Source organism: Scyliorhinus canicula, chromosome 20 (assembly GCF_902713615.1).
Source record: "Scyliorhinus canicula chromosome 20, sScyCan1.1, whole genome shotgun sequence".
Taxonomy (NCBI): domain Eukaryota; kingdom Metazoa; phylum Chordata; class Chondrichthyes; order Carcharhiniformes; family Scyliorhinidae; genus Scyliorhinus; species Scyliorhinus canicula.
This window is the reverse complement of record NC_052165.1, coordinates 68,662,277-68,675,905: the sequence shown is the minus strand read 5'-3', so window position 1 is coordinate 68,675,905 and position 13,629 is coordinate 68,662,277. Positions and strand designations below refer to the sequence as shown.

The 13,629-nt window shown below is 52.4% G+C and overlaps 1 protein-coding gene across 1 annotated transcript in view; it reads right to left on the bottom strand.

Annotated features, from left to right (window-relative positions):
• LOC119954733 (A disintegrin and metalloproteinase with thrombospondin motifs 20-like) overlaps window positions 1–8,637 on the bottom strand; it is a 469,933-nt gene extending 461,296 nt beyond the window's left edge. Inside the window, exons 1-2 of the mRNA XM_038780255.1 lie at window positions 8,241–8,637; window positions 7,556–7,899 (exon numbers count right to left, since the gene is read on the bottom strand). Of these exons, the coding sequence (XP_038636183.1) occupies window positions 7,556–7,899; window positions 8,241–8,331 (435 nt within the window). The 5' untranslated portion in view covers window positions 8,332–8,637. The remainder of the gene's footprint in view (window positions 1–7,555; window positions 7,900–8,240) is intronic.
• Between the last annotated feature and the right edge of the window lie 4,992 nt (window positions 8,638–13,629).

Genomic DNA, 13,629 nt, shown 5'->3' with positions numbered 1-13,629 from the left:
CTAAAGGGCCTGTTCCTGTGCTGTACTTTTCCTTGTTCTTTGTTCTTTGATAATGAGGCAAAAGCCCATTGCAATTTTGATTGGCTGACGAACTATGGCACTTCACTGAAAGCACACTACACTTCCCGCCTAACAATCAAAAGTTAACATTAATAGAAGCCTTGGGAATAGCCCACAGCGTGGAATCATGTCTTCCAAATGAAGGAGGATGCACAGTGACAACTGGCTGTCAAGGACAAGTTGGGGCAAACAAGCTGCAAGTTGAAAAATAATAAGGTTACTCCAAAACTACTTAGTTGCGGATAGTAATGGACTCTAGGCTAGAGGTGTGGACCTTGCAAATGTGTTTTGTCTAGGGAGCTATAAAGAGTTTAACGCACTTTGCAAAGTTGGTCTTTTAACATAGCCACAACGACAAGAATGAATGGCAGTGTCGGAAAGCACAAGGTCGTTTTCTGATTGTGTGTTTGGGAAGCAAACGCTGCCGAGAAAGGACAGACACGTTATCACAGTCAGAAGCACAAGGTGTCGAAGCCGACGAAAGCTACAATTTGTCTAATGCCCTTGACTTCAGTACAGCTTCTGCAGTTATTGTGCAGTGTTTGCAACTGCATGTGGAGTGTGCCTGGTGCATATTCAGCCAGAAAAGGAAGATGCATGTCAGGAAAACATGGATTTTGCCATGATCCTATTGGCTCAGACAAATGAGGCAGAAAGATTCAACTATAAGGAGCATATTTATTTAAAAAAACACCAAGCAGCAAAGGATACTTTCCATCATAAGATGGATTTTGCAAATAGGCTTTTATGTTTTCTTGCACAATCCTTTATAGTTACTCACCAGTTAACTATTCATAACAACACAAAATATTCAGGATACTCGGGAAACTTCCAACGTCTCAACATTCATCAGAATTACACTGGAGCTTAAAGGGTTAAATGAATGACGCCAGTTTGAATAGAATTGGTTTACATGCTCGAGTTTAGAATGCTGATCTACCTGAACTGCTTAAAATAATAAATGCATTTGACAGGTTAAATAGGGAGAAACTATTTGCTCCAATGGGAGGGAATCCAGGAAAAGGGGCATAGTGCACGATTTTGCAGAAAAATTCCTAAGCGTGCTAGTGAGCAGGATATAGAACATAGAACATAGAACAGTACAGCACAGAACAGGCCCTTCGGCCCTCGATGTTGTGCCGAGCAATGATCACCCTACTTAAACCCACGTAACCCGTATACCCGTAACCCAACAATCCCCCCATTAACCTTACACTACGGGCAATTTAGCATGGCCAATCCACCTAACCCGCACATCTTTGGACTGTGGGAGGAAACCGGAGCACCCGGAGGAAACCCACGCACACACGGGGAGGACGTGCAGACTCCACACAGACAGTGACCCAGCCGGGAATCTAACCTGGGACCCTGGAGCTGTGAAGCATTGATGCTAACCACCATGCTACCGTGAGGATATGTTGTGGGTCTCCAGCGCTCGGCCCAACGAGGCCAGCAAAGCAATTTAACATTAATTGGACCACTTGACGAAGCTTCACGGGCTTCTCGCCCGCTCGCCAGCTGATTCGCGGGACCCCTCTCGCCAGGCCCCCGCTAACAAGGTTGAGCAGCACTTAAGCTGCACTTGCCCAGCCAACCCAGCCAGCTCACAGCAATGGCACCGAGGAGACCAGCCCCAAGATTCGGGGATGCTGACGTGGGAGGTTCCTAGGTGCAGTGGAGGCCAGTGGAGATATGTCCTGTTCCCCCAGGACCCTGGAGTTTGAGCCACAAGGCAGCCAGTGCTGCCTGGGATGAGGTGGCAGCAGCAGTCAGCTCGGGCAGTGTCTGCCTATAGTGTTGGAAGAAGGTCAATGGCCTACACCAGGCAGCACAAGTCAGTAGACACCAATGTTCCCCCCCCCCCCACCCCATCCCTCCTCTCCCCCCAAGAAAGCATGCCCCCAGGGGGGCCCCCAACCTTCATCCCCCTCCCCCTACCTCTTCAAACCTCCCTCCACCCCAACCCTCCCTTCACATCATCCCCCCCCCACAACTGTGAACCAGGCATGTGGCTAATGATGCCCTCTCTGCATCTCCTGAGGAAACGTTCTCCCATAATCGGCAGGAGAGGGTCCAGACTGGCATCCTCACCTCCTTCGGGGAGTTGACCCAGGAGGTGACTGGTGTGACCGAGGACAGGGCAGTCACCAACGCGGAGGCTGGCGAACACCGCATTGGTGAGGGACCACCTAGCTCCACCTGGAGGACCTGTCAAACGTGAGTAGTGATTGCCTTACTGACTTGACCCATTCCTCCCACTGACCACATGACCATTCTCCCTCAGGTCCAGCAGCTGATGGTGCCGGCCTATCCCGGGTCGCACCCTCTTCTAACCCCAAGGAGAACACCTCGGAGGAGAGTTCCAAGGACGCAATAGTTATAGTCGCGGCACAGCTGTTGTCCCCATCCTATACCAGCGCAGATACATACACCTCAGTTAGTGGACAGGCTTCTGCGGCACAATCTGGTAAGCACCACACTGCTGATGATGTACATCTGATGGAAGCAGGAACCCCCAGGGAACACAGCAGTTGGAAGTCTGCTGGATCCCAGGACTTAGGCCTGATACTAAGCCTCTGGAACAGGGTTATCCGTTACTGATGGAGATGTTAGGGTGTGACCGGGACATTCAGAGGGAGATGTCAGTGTCACTCTAGCAGATCCATAGCCAACAGGAGGAGTCCCAAAGGCTAGGGGCGCAGGAGATGGCGCCAGCAATGAGTGGCACCGAGGCGAACACTGCTAGGATGACCACTGCAGTGGGGAGCCTGATGCACCATGAATGAAGGTGTCCAAGGCATTGCACAGTTGGTGACGGCCATGGCTGAGGGTCTCGTCAGTTTATCTGCCTCGCTAGGCAATGTCACCCAGTACCAGGCCAACCTTGATGAGGTTCTGCGGGACATGTCCCGCTGTCAGATGTGAATGGCCGAGGTGCTGCAGAGCTTGTCCCATTCTCAGTTGGGCATGGCTGAAGCACTGCAGAGCACGGTCCGGTCACTGAGGGATGTGTCCCAGCCACTGAGGAGCATCGTCGAGGGTGTCAACACAATGGTTCGGACTAAGGGCAACCGCCAGGAGTGTGCATGTCCCGTTGACATGTGAGCCGGGTCCCTTCAGCCGAGAGCCCCCAGAGGACGCCGCCAGGGTCATCGAAGGCCAAGGGACGAGGTAAGCAGCTGGCTGTTTCCACCTCAGATGTACATCCTGGGGAGACACCTAGATGTAGTAGTAGAGCTAGGAGGGCAAAGCACATCGAACATCACTGAGGGCAATGGGGGAGCCTGCACCTTCAAGAGAGTGGGAACCTATATTGAACAATAAACACCCTTGTGCACAACCCTAGCACAGTGGGATAAGCAGCTGGCTTGTAATGCAGAACAAGGCCAGCAGCGTGGGTTCAATTCCCACACCGGCCTCCCTGAACAGGTGCCAGAATGTGGCGACTAGGGGCTTTTCACATTAACTTCATTGAAGCCTACTTGTGACAATAAGCAATTGTTATCATTATCAGTAGGATGTCTCTGTCACGTTCTTCCGCAATGCATCACCGCGTGCAGGTTATGGGTGTGAGCGAGCACGTAGCAGACAGGTAGATTATGGCATAGATTGAGGAGCACCAGTGCCCAGCTCTCTGCGCGTTATCATCACCCCTCCTGCCCACGACAGTGACCCGTGGACAGTGCCAAAACATCCCAGCACCCTGGATTGATGTGATACATACCCTGAGAGGATGGGAAATGGGAGTGGTGGGTGGGTGAGGATGCGACCATGGACCAGGCCATGTGCTTAGTGAATCGGGCGAGTATGAGGGTCTCCCTGGCACTCCGGGACCCTCACCACTGCCGCCCGTCCTGTAGTCTCTGGCTGGGTCTCAGGTTCCGCCCCAGCCTCCTCCTCCAGGCCTTCCTCCTCCGAGGTGGCCACATGTTCCTCGTCACCAGCTTCCAGTTCATCGCCATTCTGCTGTGCGAGGTTGTGGAGGAGACAGCAGACCACAACAAAGTGGGGGACCCTCCGGCGGTGAACTGGAGCGCACTTCCAGAGAGGTTGAGACATCGGAACCGCATCTTGAGAAGTCCGATGCACCTCCCAATTGCAGCCCGAGTGACTGCATGGGCCTTGTTGTAACGGGTCTCCGCTTCAGTCTCCGGCCTCCGTACTGGTGTCATGAGCCAAGACTTGAATTTTTTTTGTCCTCCTCACCATTACCGAACAAAGGATAAGTAAAGGGAGCAGCAATGAATTTCCCAAACTACATTTTGTACAATTAGTACAGCAACTTATGCTCTAAATGTTCATCTTTAGTATACAGGTACATGAGCTTCTCTTCTTTGACACACATTTTCCAGGATTATCTGTCCATTAATGGACAGCAAATGTAGACGTGGGTATGAACAAATATCCAACAGTGGTTCCCCAGATGACGTTCGTGCTTCCAGATGCCAAAGATGAAAAGATATCTCTCTCGCACTCACTCCAGGCGAATGAGACACTAATGCCCACATAAAGCTTCCCATTTAGGTTTATGGAGCTGGCTGCACACTGTCCAGTTCCATGCCACATGATCAATGCTCTGATTCCATCACTACTCCTGAAGTTCACCAGTTATCCTGCCTTCTCCTGCCTATAGTTCCTGCATGGCTGGACATGAAGGTGTGCCAGCTCATGCAAACCACTTCCAATTAAACCCAATCTGGGGGTGGAGGGGGGTGGGCAGGTCTCTCTCCCCAACCCATCTCCCCCCCCCCCCCCACACCCCATTACTGAAGCAGGAATGAAACGGATTTTCCCATCATCCGTGGGTCATGGATATTGCCAGGAATAGAAAATTGCAACAATGAGGAAACACTGGATGGGCTGGGAGCCGGCTTTGGAACACTGGAAATCGAGTAGAGATTAAATTGAGGTGTATAAAATTATGAGGGGCCTCCATAGAGTGGATAGGAAGGTCTTATTTCCTTTAACAGAGAGATCAATAACCAGTGGGGGCAGAAGGCATTGATTTAAATTTATTGGTAAAAAGGTCAGAAAGGGAATTGAGGAAAAGTTTTATCACCCAGAGTTTCAAGGGGAGTCTGGAATGCACAGCCTAACACAGTGCTAGAGATTGAAACCTTAATCACACTGATAAAGTACTCAGATAGGTACTTGAATTGCCCTAAGCTACAGGGTTGCAGACCAAGAGTTGGCAAGTGGGGTTAAACTGGAAAGATATTTTTTGACCAGAATGGACACAATGGAATCCTTTCTGTAACATTCGAAATGTTCATGATTTTAAGCATCCAAGCTCAATCACTGTGATCATTTGTGGGCTAGTAGTCTTTCAGTAGTTACTAAAGAGCCTTATGTTTTGCTAATCCTGGGATGCACACCTGGATAAATATGACCTTTAAAATGGTCCTCTGCAAAATGTTCCTGTGCACGGTGGCACTGTGGTTAGCCCTGCTGCCTCCCAGCGCCAGGGACCCGGGTTCGATTCCCACCTTTGGGTGACTGTCTGTGTGGAGTTTGTACTTTCTCCCCGCGTCTACGTGGATTTCCTCCGGGTGCTCCGGTTTCCTCCCACAGTTCAAAGATGTGCAGATTAGGTGGAGTTAAGAATCACAAGCATGAAGTTACTGTGAAAAGCCCCTAGTTGCCACATTCCGGCGCCTGTTCGGGTAATCTGGTACGGGTATTTGAACCCGCGCTGCTGGCCTTGTTCTGCAACCAGCTGTCTAGCCCACTGAGCTAAACCAGCCCTATATGGCCAGTTATGGGGATAGGGTGTGGGAGTGGTCCTTGGTAGGGTAATGACTCGATGGGCCAAATGGCCTCCTTCTGCACTGCAGAGATTCTATGAAAATCATGTCATGTCCCACCTGGAACCAAAGTGCTGAATACATTAACTACTCGGTAGCATTCCCAAGGAAGTTTCTTGGAGTCTATGCCTCCTATCAGAGTTTTTGTTTCACAAATGAGAACTATAAATGTAATTAGAAATACAGCCTGACTGAAGCTTTATCTCAAGCACACTCCTGGCAGTTTGGGAACTCCTGCTCGGTTGATCCTTCCATTTGGCCATGGCCATTGGACAGATTTACTGGGTCAGGCCCACTGCCAGAATTGGCTCCTGGGGCTTGGCCAGTGTCCTGGGCTTCCCATTGGTTGAGCGAGCTGCGTAGAGAGAGTGGTGCATACTTTCAAAGCGTGCAGCATGTTTAATTCAGAACAGGCAATGAGACATTTGAGAAGGCTGAGAATGGGACTGCTCTCATTGCTGTGCAAATTGCAATTCTGGGCAATCTTCAGAATTCCCCAGGACACGGTTGCGATTCCCGGACAGGGGGTCTGCTTGCTCCATTAGCTGAACACAGTTTGCTCACTTTAATTCCTGACTGTGCATCTCCGTCCCTCCCTCCGCGAGTTACCAGGGTCCTCCTGCCGGATGCTCGGTGACAGAGCAATCAGTCCAGATCAAGTCACAGCGCAACAAGATGCCAAATTTTGTTCTTTTAAGAAAAGGTGTTGGAAATCAGGAAAGCAGACATTTAAACATGTCAGGAAAACAACCATGGCGCTCAGAGACTACGGTACTCTATCCTTCCATAGATACCACACCGGATAATAATTCTGAATCGAGATGATAGCAAAATCCTGAGCGATCTCGATTACCTGACTGTCAATGGATCAAAATGCCAACCCCTCGCCCTCTTTCCCTCCCTCCTTCCCTTTTCTTCCTCCTCCCTCCTGCCCTCTCCTGACCATTCTCCTGTTCCCTCCCCTCTGCCCCCTCCCCTCCCCTCCTCCTGCCCCCTCCCCTCCCCTCCTCCTGCCCCCACCCCCTCCCTCCCTCCCTCCTCCTGCCCCCACCCCCTCCCTCCTCCTGCCCCCACCCTCTCCCTCCCCCTGCCCCCACCCTCTCCCTCCCCTGCCCCCACCCCCTCCCTCCCCCTACCCCCACCCCCTCCCTCCCCCTACCCCCACCCCCTCCCTCCCTCCCCCTGCCCCGTCCTCTCCCTCCTGCCCCCTCCCCTCCCTCCTGCCCCCTCCCCTCCCTCCTGCCCCCTCCCTCTCCTCCCTCCTGCCCCCTCCCTCTCCTCCCTCCTGACCCCTCCCTCTCCTCCCTCCTGACCCCTCCACTCCCTCCAGACCCCTCCACTCCCTCCTGCCCCCTCCCCTTCCTCCTGCCCCCTCCCCTTCCTCCTGCCCCTTCCCCTTACCCCCTCCCCTTCTCCTCCTGCCCCCTCCGTCCTTCCCCTTTATTCCTCCTCCCTCCTGCCTTCCCTCCTGCCCCTCCTCCCTCCCTCCTGCCTTCCCTTCCTTCTGCCCCATCCCATCCCTCCTGCTCCCTCCCACCTGCCCTCTCCCCTCCTCCCATCCCAATTGCCCTCCACACTGCTCAGCTACCTGTAAGGATGATACCAGACCATTGAAGTCAGCTGCCCGCCACCATCGCCACCCCACCGGAGTCGGATTTGTACGGGATGTGTAACAGGTACACAATACTCACAAGGCCAGTGCACAGGCTGACAACGGCGGTGTGCTCCATCTCAGAGTTGACATGTCCCACGTAGAAGCAGTGCCTGAGGTCCGGCTGCAGCACCGGGGGTCCCTCCCTGCCCCAGTGGCTGACTCGGTACGCGGGGGCGATGAAGTCGGAGTGGGCGCTCAGATTCAGCCGGTAGGACTGGCCGAAGGCGCTGATCTGATAGTGAGTCCGGGACACCCAGGGCTCCAAGTCAGAGCTTCGCTTCCTCCTCCTGAAGTGATGAGTGTGGGGAAAGACCTCTCCGAAATCGTTCACCCGCGTCGGTGTGATTATTTCATAGGATCTCAGCTGTTTTATAAAGTTTTCTGAAAGAGAGGAGCAAGCGTGTCATTTCATATCTTCACGCAAGTCAATTTCACAAACCAGTGCAGTTTCAAGCGTTATTCTGTCACAATTCGACAATAAATGTTTAACAAAACTGTTACATCCAGTGTATACAATTTACATTATACATATATAGATGCAGACACACTATATTCTATATGTTTATATATATATATTCAAATCTATTCTATATTCAAATATGCATTCTGGATACAAGGATATATGCATATATATTCTATACCTACATACAGTTTATTCATTTCCTGTCCGGATCTGAGACAAATTTAAACTTTTACTCTCCCATAATAAATACAAACATTACCTTGTTTGGGATGTAAACGCAATTCCTGAGAAGGAGGTAGAAATAGGAGCAGTTGACACAGGAGCCCTTCGACCCAAATCATCCAGTGCATGGTTGCCCCCCTGAGCCAAGCAGGCAGTTAAATCGCCACCACCTTCTCCAGTGTAACACGAAAGCACACTCAGCCGAGACTTGGCAGCAGCAGCAGCAGTAGTGAGAGCAGGGGCAGGAGGCTGCCGGTTACGTAAATGTCATTTGCAATAACATCCACACAGAAAGAGGGAGGGGAGGGAGAGAAGGAACAGCCGCAAGAGACCCCGGACGCTCAGTTGCCCACATGGAGAGATTTGGGCAGCCAACGGCGAGGGGAAGAGCTCGCCATCCCAGTTAGCCCTGTGCAGCCTTCAGTACATCTCTCCCCCCTTCCTCTGCTCGCAGCTCTGGCCGGGCAGCAGGCGATTGGTGCTCATTCCCCCCCTCCAGCTCCATTGATCCTTTCGGTCAGCCGACATCAAACGCCCGGGGACCCGCCTCTTTGCCTTGCTACCTAACCAATCCGCCCCTACACACCAGAGACTGGCGCTACACTCCACTCACTTTCACGAGTGGCAGCCTTAACCCTTTCCAGGCTGCTCCGGGGCTTTGGGAAGCCAAGCGCCGCTCTTTGCGCCGTGAGCAATACTGAGTATATTCAGCGTTTGCTGGGATTTCGCGGAAGGAACTGATCAACCCAAACAATCTACCAGCCCCAATAATGTCCACTAAACACTGGGACGATTAACGGTCATGAGGGGGGGAATTCATATGAAGCTAAATTTATTGTTGAAGCACTTGCATTTTTTAAAAAATCAGTTTACTTGGGTGTGAATAAGAGTTACAAATGATGTGGAGATGCCGGTGTTGGACTGGGGTGAGCACAATAAGAAGTCTTACAACACCAGGTTAAAGTCCAACAGGTTTGTTTGGAATCACTAGCTTTCGGAGCGCTGCTCCTTCCTCAGGAGTTCACCTGAGGAAGGAGCAGTGCTCCAAAAGCTAGTGATTCCAAATAAACCTGTTGGACTTTAACCTGGTGTTGTAAGACTTCTTACTGTACTCACCCCAGTCCAACGCCAGCATGTCCACATCATCTTGTGTCGATTCAATTTGAATTGGCTTTTGGAGCAAGAAATTAGATGGATTAAGGTTAAGATCCACTCTGCACATTGACTTTGTAACTTTCAGAATTTTTTTTGAAGAACAGCCTTTCTGACACTTACCCCTGGGAGCCCTGACTCTGTGTGAGATGTCACTGTTACAATGCAGAAGGATTGTTCTCCACAGGTGTGCAGAGTTAACAGAAAGAGGTTGCATTTATACTTCGGGAGAGTTTTAAGCTGCTGATGTCCTTTTGCAGAATAGTTACTATTACAAAGTAGGAATCACGGCGACCAATTGTTGTATAGCCAAATTCACCAAATCATTATGTATTTTTGAAGTTCAGTGTTGTTGGTTGAGGGACAGATGTTGCCCTGGACCACTGTTGTTTATAGACATAGAATTTACATGGCAGAAGGAGGTAATTCGGCCCATCAAGTCTGCACTAACCCTTGGAAAGAACACCCCACACCTTCAGCCTATCCCTGTAACCCAGTAACCCCAGCTAACCTTTTTGGAGACGAAGGGCAATTTATCATGGCCAATCCACCTAACCTGCACATCTTTGGACTGTGGGAGGAAACCGGAGCATCCGGACATAACCCACGCAGACATGGGAAGAACGTGCAGACTCCACACAGAAAATGACCCAAGTCGGCAATCGAACCTGCGGACCCTGGAGCTGTGAAGCGACTGTGCTAACCACTATGCTACCATGCTTCACAGCACCAGGGTCCCAGGTTCATTTCCTGCTTGGATCACTGCACCTTCTCCCCTGTCTGCGTGGGTTTCCTCCTGGTGGTCCGGTTTCCTCCCACAAGTCCGAAAGACATGCTTATTAGGCGAATTGGACATTCTGACTTCGCCCTCTGTGTATCCGAACAGGCACCGCAGTGTGGCGATTAGGAGACTTTCACAGTAACTTCATTGCAGTGTTAATGTAAGCCCACTTGTGACAACAATAAAGATTAGTATTATCACTATTCCAAACATCTCTGAAATAGGCCCATGGGATCTGTTGCATGTACCCGAGAGGCCAGACAGAGCCTCAGTTCTAATATTTCATCCAAGGGACAGCACTTCCAACAGTGCTGTACTCCCACTGCAGGTCAGCCTGAATCACCGGCTCAAGTGTCTGGAGTGGCAATGAACCCACGATCTTCTGATGACCACCCACTGAATCACACTTACCACCAAATCTATATGAAAGTACCGAATAACCGTAAGTAATGTACAACTGAAATAACAATGTCTGGGCATCACTGCAAAGCAATATTCCACTTTGCACAAATGCTAAAATGACTTATTTAAATGCAAAGTTATTGCCCCAACATCTTCAGCTGAAAAGAAAGAGTACAGGGGGACTTCCAGTGGCGGCGATGTTTGAGTGAGCCGCTCATTCGGCGGGCTCTCACTCCGGCGGGGCTTTAGGGCTGATTCCCCGCGGTAGCGGGACCACGGAGCGGCAAAAAGGTGGCCGCGAAAGTGCTGGAGAGCAGGCTGCAATCTATGGAACCGTGGGAGTCCAGGAAGCAGAGGAAGAGAGAGAGAAAGGGACAGAGGCAAGCAGAGGAAGCTGACCTGGAACTTAAGATGGCGGACACACGGACCTTTCATGCTCCAGGAGATGAAAAGCAGTTTTGAGTCGCTGAAGCGGGACAACTTGGACCCACTTCAGAAGGCAGTGGATCAGCTGAATCAGAGGCTGGATGCTCAAGAGGTAAAAGTTAAGGAGCTGGGAGAGGCGGTGGAGGAGCAGGCGGATGCGCAGACGATTGCGGCGTTAGAAGTTGACGGGCTGGGGACTTCCGGTGGCGGCGATGCCCGAGTGAGCCGCACATTCGGCGGGCTCTCACTCCAGCGGTCATTTAGGGGCTGATTCCCCGCGATAGCAGGACCACGGACCTGTAGGAAAGCGGCAGCGAAGGCGCTGAGGAGCGGGCTGCGGCACATGGAACAACGGGAGTCCAGAAGGCAGAAGAAAAAAGAGAAAAAGGGACAGAGGCAAGGACCTGAAGAAAATTACCTGGGACCTAAGATGGCGGACACACGGACCCTGGACTCAGCAATCCAGCAGGCGCTGGATAACATGCTCCAGGTAATGAAGTCCAGTTTTGAAGCGCTGAAGCGGGATAGCTTGGACCCAATGCAGAAAGCGGTGGATCAGCTGAACCAGAGGCTGGAAGCGCAAGATGTTAAAGTTAAGGAGCTGGGAGAGGCGGTGGAGGAGCAGGCGGATGCGCAGACGGTTGCGGCGCTAGAAGTTGACGGGCTGAAGGAGCGGCAGAGAAGACTGCTGGACAGAGTGGAGGAGCTGGAGAATAGAGTCCGCAGGAACAACCTGAGGATGGTCGGCCTCCTGGAGGGGGCTGAGGGAGCTGATGCCTCAGCGTTTGTAGCAGACCTATTGATGCAGCTGATGGGGGCCAAAGCCTTTCCGCGTCCGCCGGAGCTGGAGGGGGCATACAGAGTGCAGGCGGCTGGGGCGGCCGGGCGGATCCCCCCCCCCCCCCTCCCCCCCCGCCCGATGGTGATTAGGTTCCACAGGTTCGTGGACAAGGAGTGGGTGCTGCGGTGGGCAAAGAGTGCCATGAGCAGCACGTGGAACAACAGTGTTCTCCGCATTTACCAGGACCTAAGCCAGGAGGTGGCTCGGCGGCGAGCAGTCTTTAAGAATGTCAAGGAGCTGCTGTTCAAGAAGCACGTGAAGTTTGGTCTGCTGTTCCCAGCTCGGCTATGGGTCACGCACCAGGGTCAACACCATTACTTCTCCGAGCCTGAAGAAGCGATGGACTTTGCGAGGGATCAGGGGCTGGTCCCGAAAAAAGGCCCCACGGACGCGAGTTAGGGCCCGAGGACTACCGTAGGAAGGGACGCCGAATGGGCCTGGACCGCTGTTCAACGGTTTGCTGGGTCAAAGGTGCCAAGCGGAACATTTGGGACTCTTTCCTTTGTTCATGGACATTGGGTTTTTTTTTTTCTCTTATGTTTTTGTCTTTTCCTCTTTTTTCTGTTTTTTCCTTTTTGGGCGGATTTGTACTTTTTGTGCAGCTTGCGGAGGACACTAGAGCCGGCACGGTAACGAAGAGGGGCCGGTCAGCAAGGGGGGCCAAGGATGTGGGTTGGGGGTTTTTTTGTTTTTTGTTTTTTTTGTTTTGTTGATGTCCATGCCTTCCGGTGCCAGTGAGTTTGCTCCAGTGAGTTGGAGAGGGGGATGGGGCGACGTGGAGTCGGGAGGAGGACGGGGAAACAATGGGAATGAGACAGGAAGGCACCGGAGTGTTGAGTCACCGGGCTAGCAGATTGGCTAGTCAAGGGAGTCAGGTGGGGGGGGAGATCACAGCCAGTGGATGGCAGGGGTGGGGGTATCGGGGCATGTGGTGGGGGGGGGGGGGGGAGAGGTTGTTCTGCTGACGTGGGAGGGACTTGAAATAGGCACTGGAAAGGAGGTCGAGGGTGGAGGCAGCCAACGGGCGGGCCAGGAATGGCGCGACGCACGGGCCGGGGGCCGGCCCGAGAAAGGCTATGGCTGACCGGCGTGGTGGGGGGAGGGAGGGGGGGGGTTGTGCCCCCCGACCAGGCTGATCACCTGGAACGTCAGGGGACTGAATGGGCCGGTTAAGAGGGCGCGGGTGTTCGCGCACTTGCGGGCCCTGAGGGCGGACGTAATTATGTTGCAGGAGACGCATCTGAAAGTGTCTGACCAGACCAGGCTAAGGAAGGGCTGGATTAGCCAGGTCTTCCACTCGGACTTGGACTCGAAGTCCAGGAGGGTGGCAATCATGATCAACAAGCGGGTGCAATTTGAGGCAGAGGGCATAGCTGCAGACAGGGGGGGCAGATAACTGATGGTACGGGGCAGACTGGAGGGGAGAAGAGTGGTGCTGGTGAATATATATGCCCCGAACTGGGATGACGTGGACTTCATTAAAAGAGTGCTGGGGAAGATCCCGGACCTGGATTCTCGCAGGCTAATAATGGGGGGGGGACTTTAACATGGTCCTTGACGCGGCTATGGATCGGTCGTGTCCCAGAACGGGTAGACACCCAGCAATGGCAAGGGAGCTGAAAGGGTTTATGGAGAAAATGGGGGCAGTGGACCCCTGGAGAGATAGACAGCCGACAGGAAGGGGCTACTCGTTTTACTCGCACGTCCATAAAGTATATTCTAGGATAGATTTCTTCGTACTAAGCAGGGATTGTATAGGGGAGGTAAAGAACACGGAATACTCGGCAATTACTATCTCAGACCATGCCCCGCATTGGGTAGACC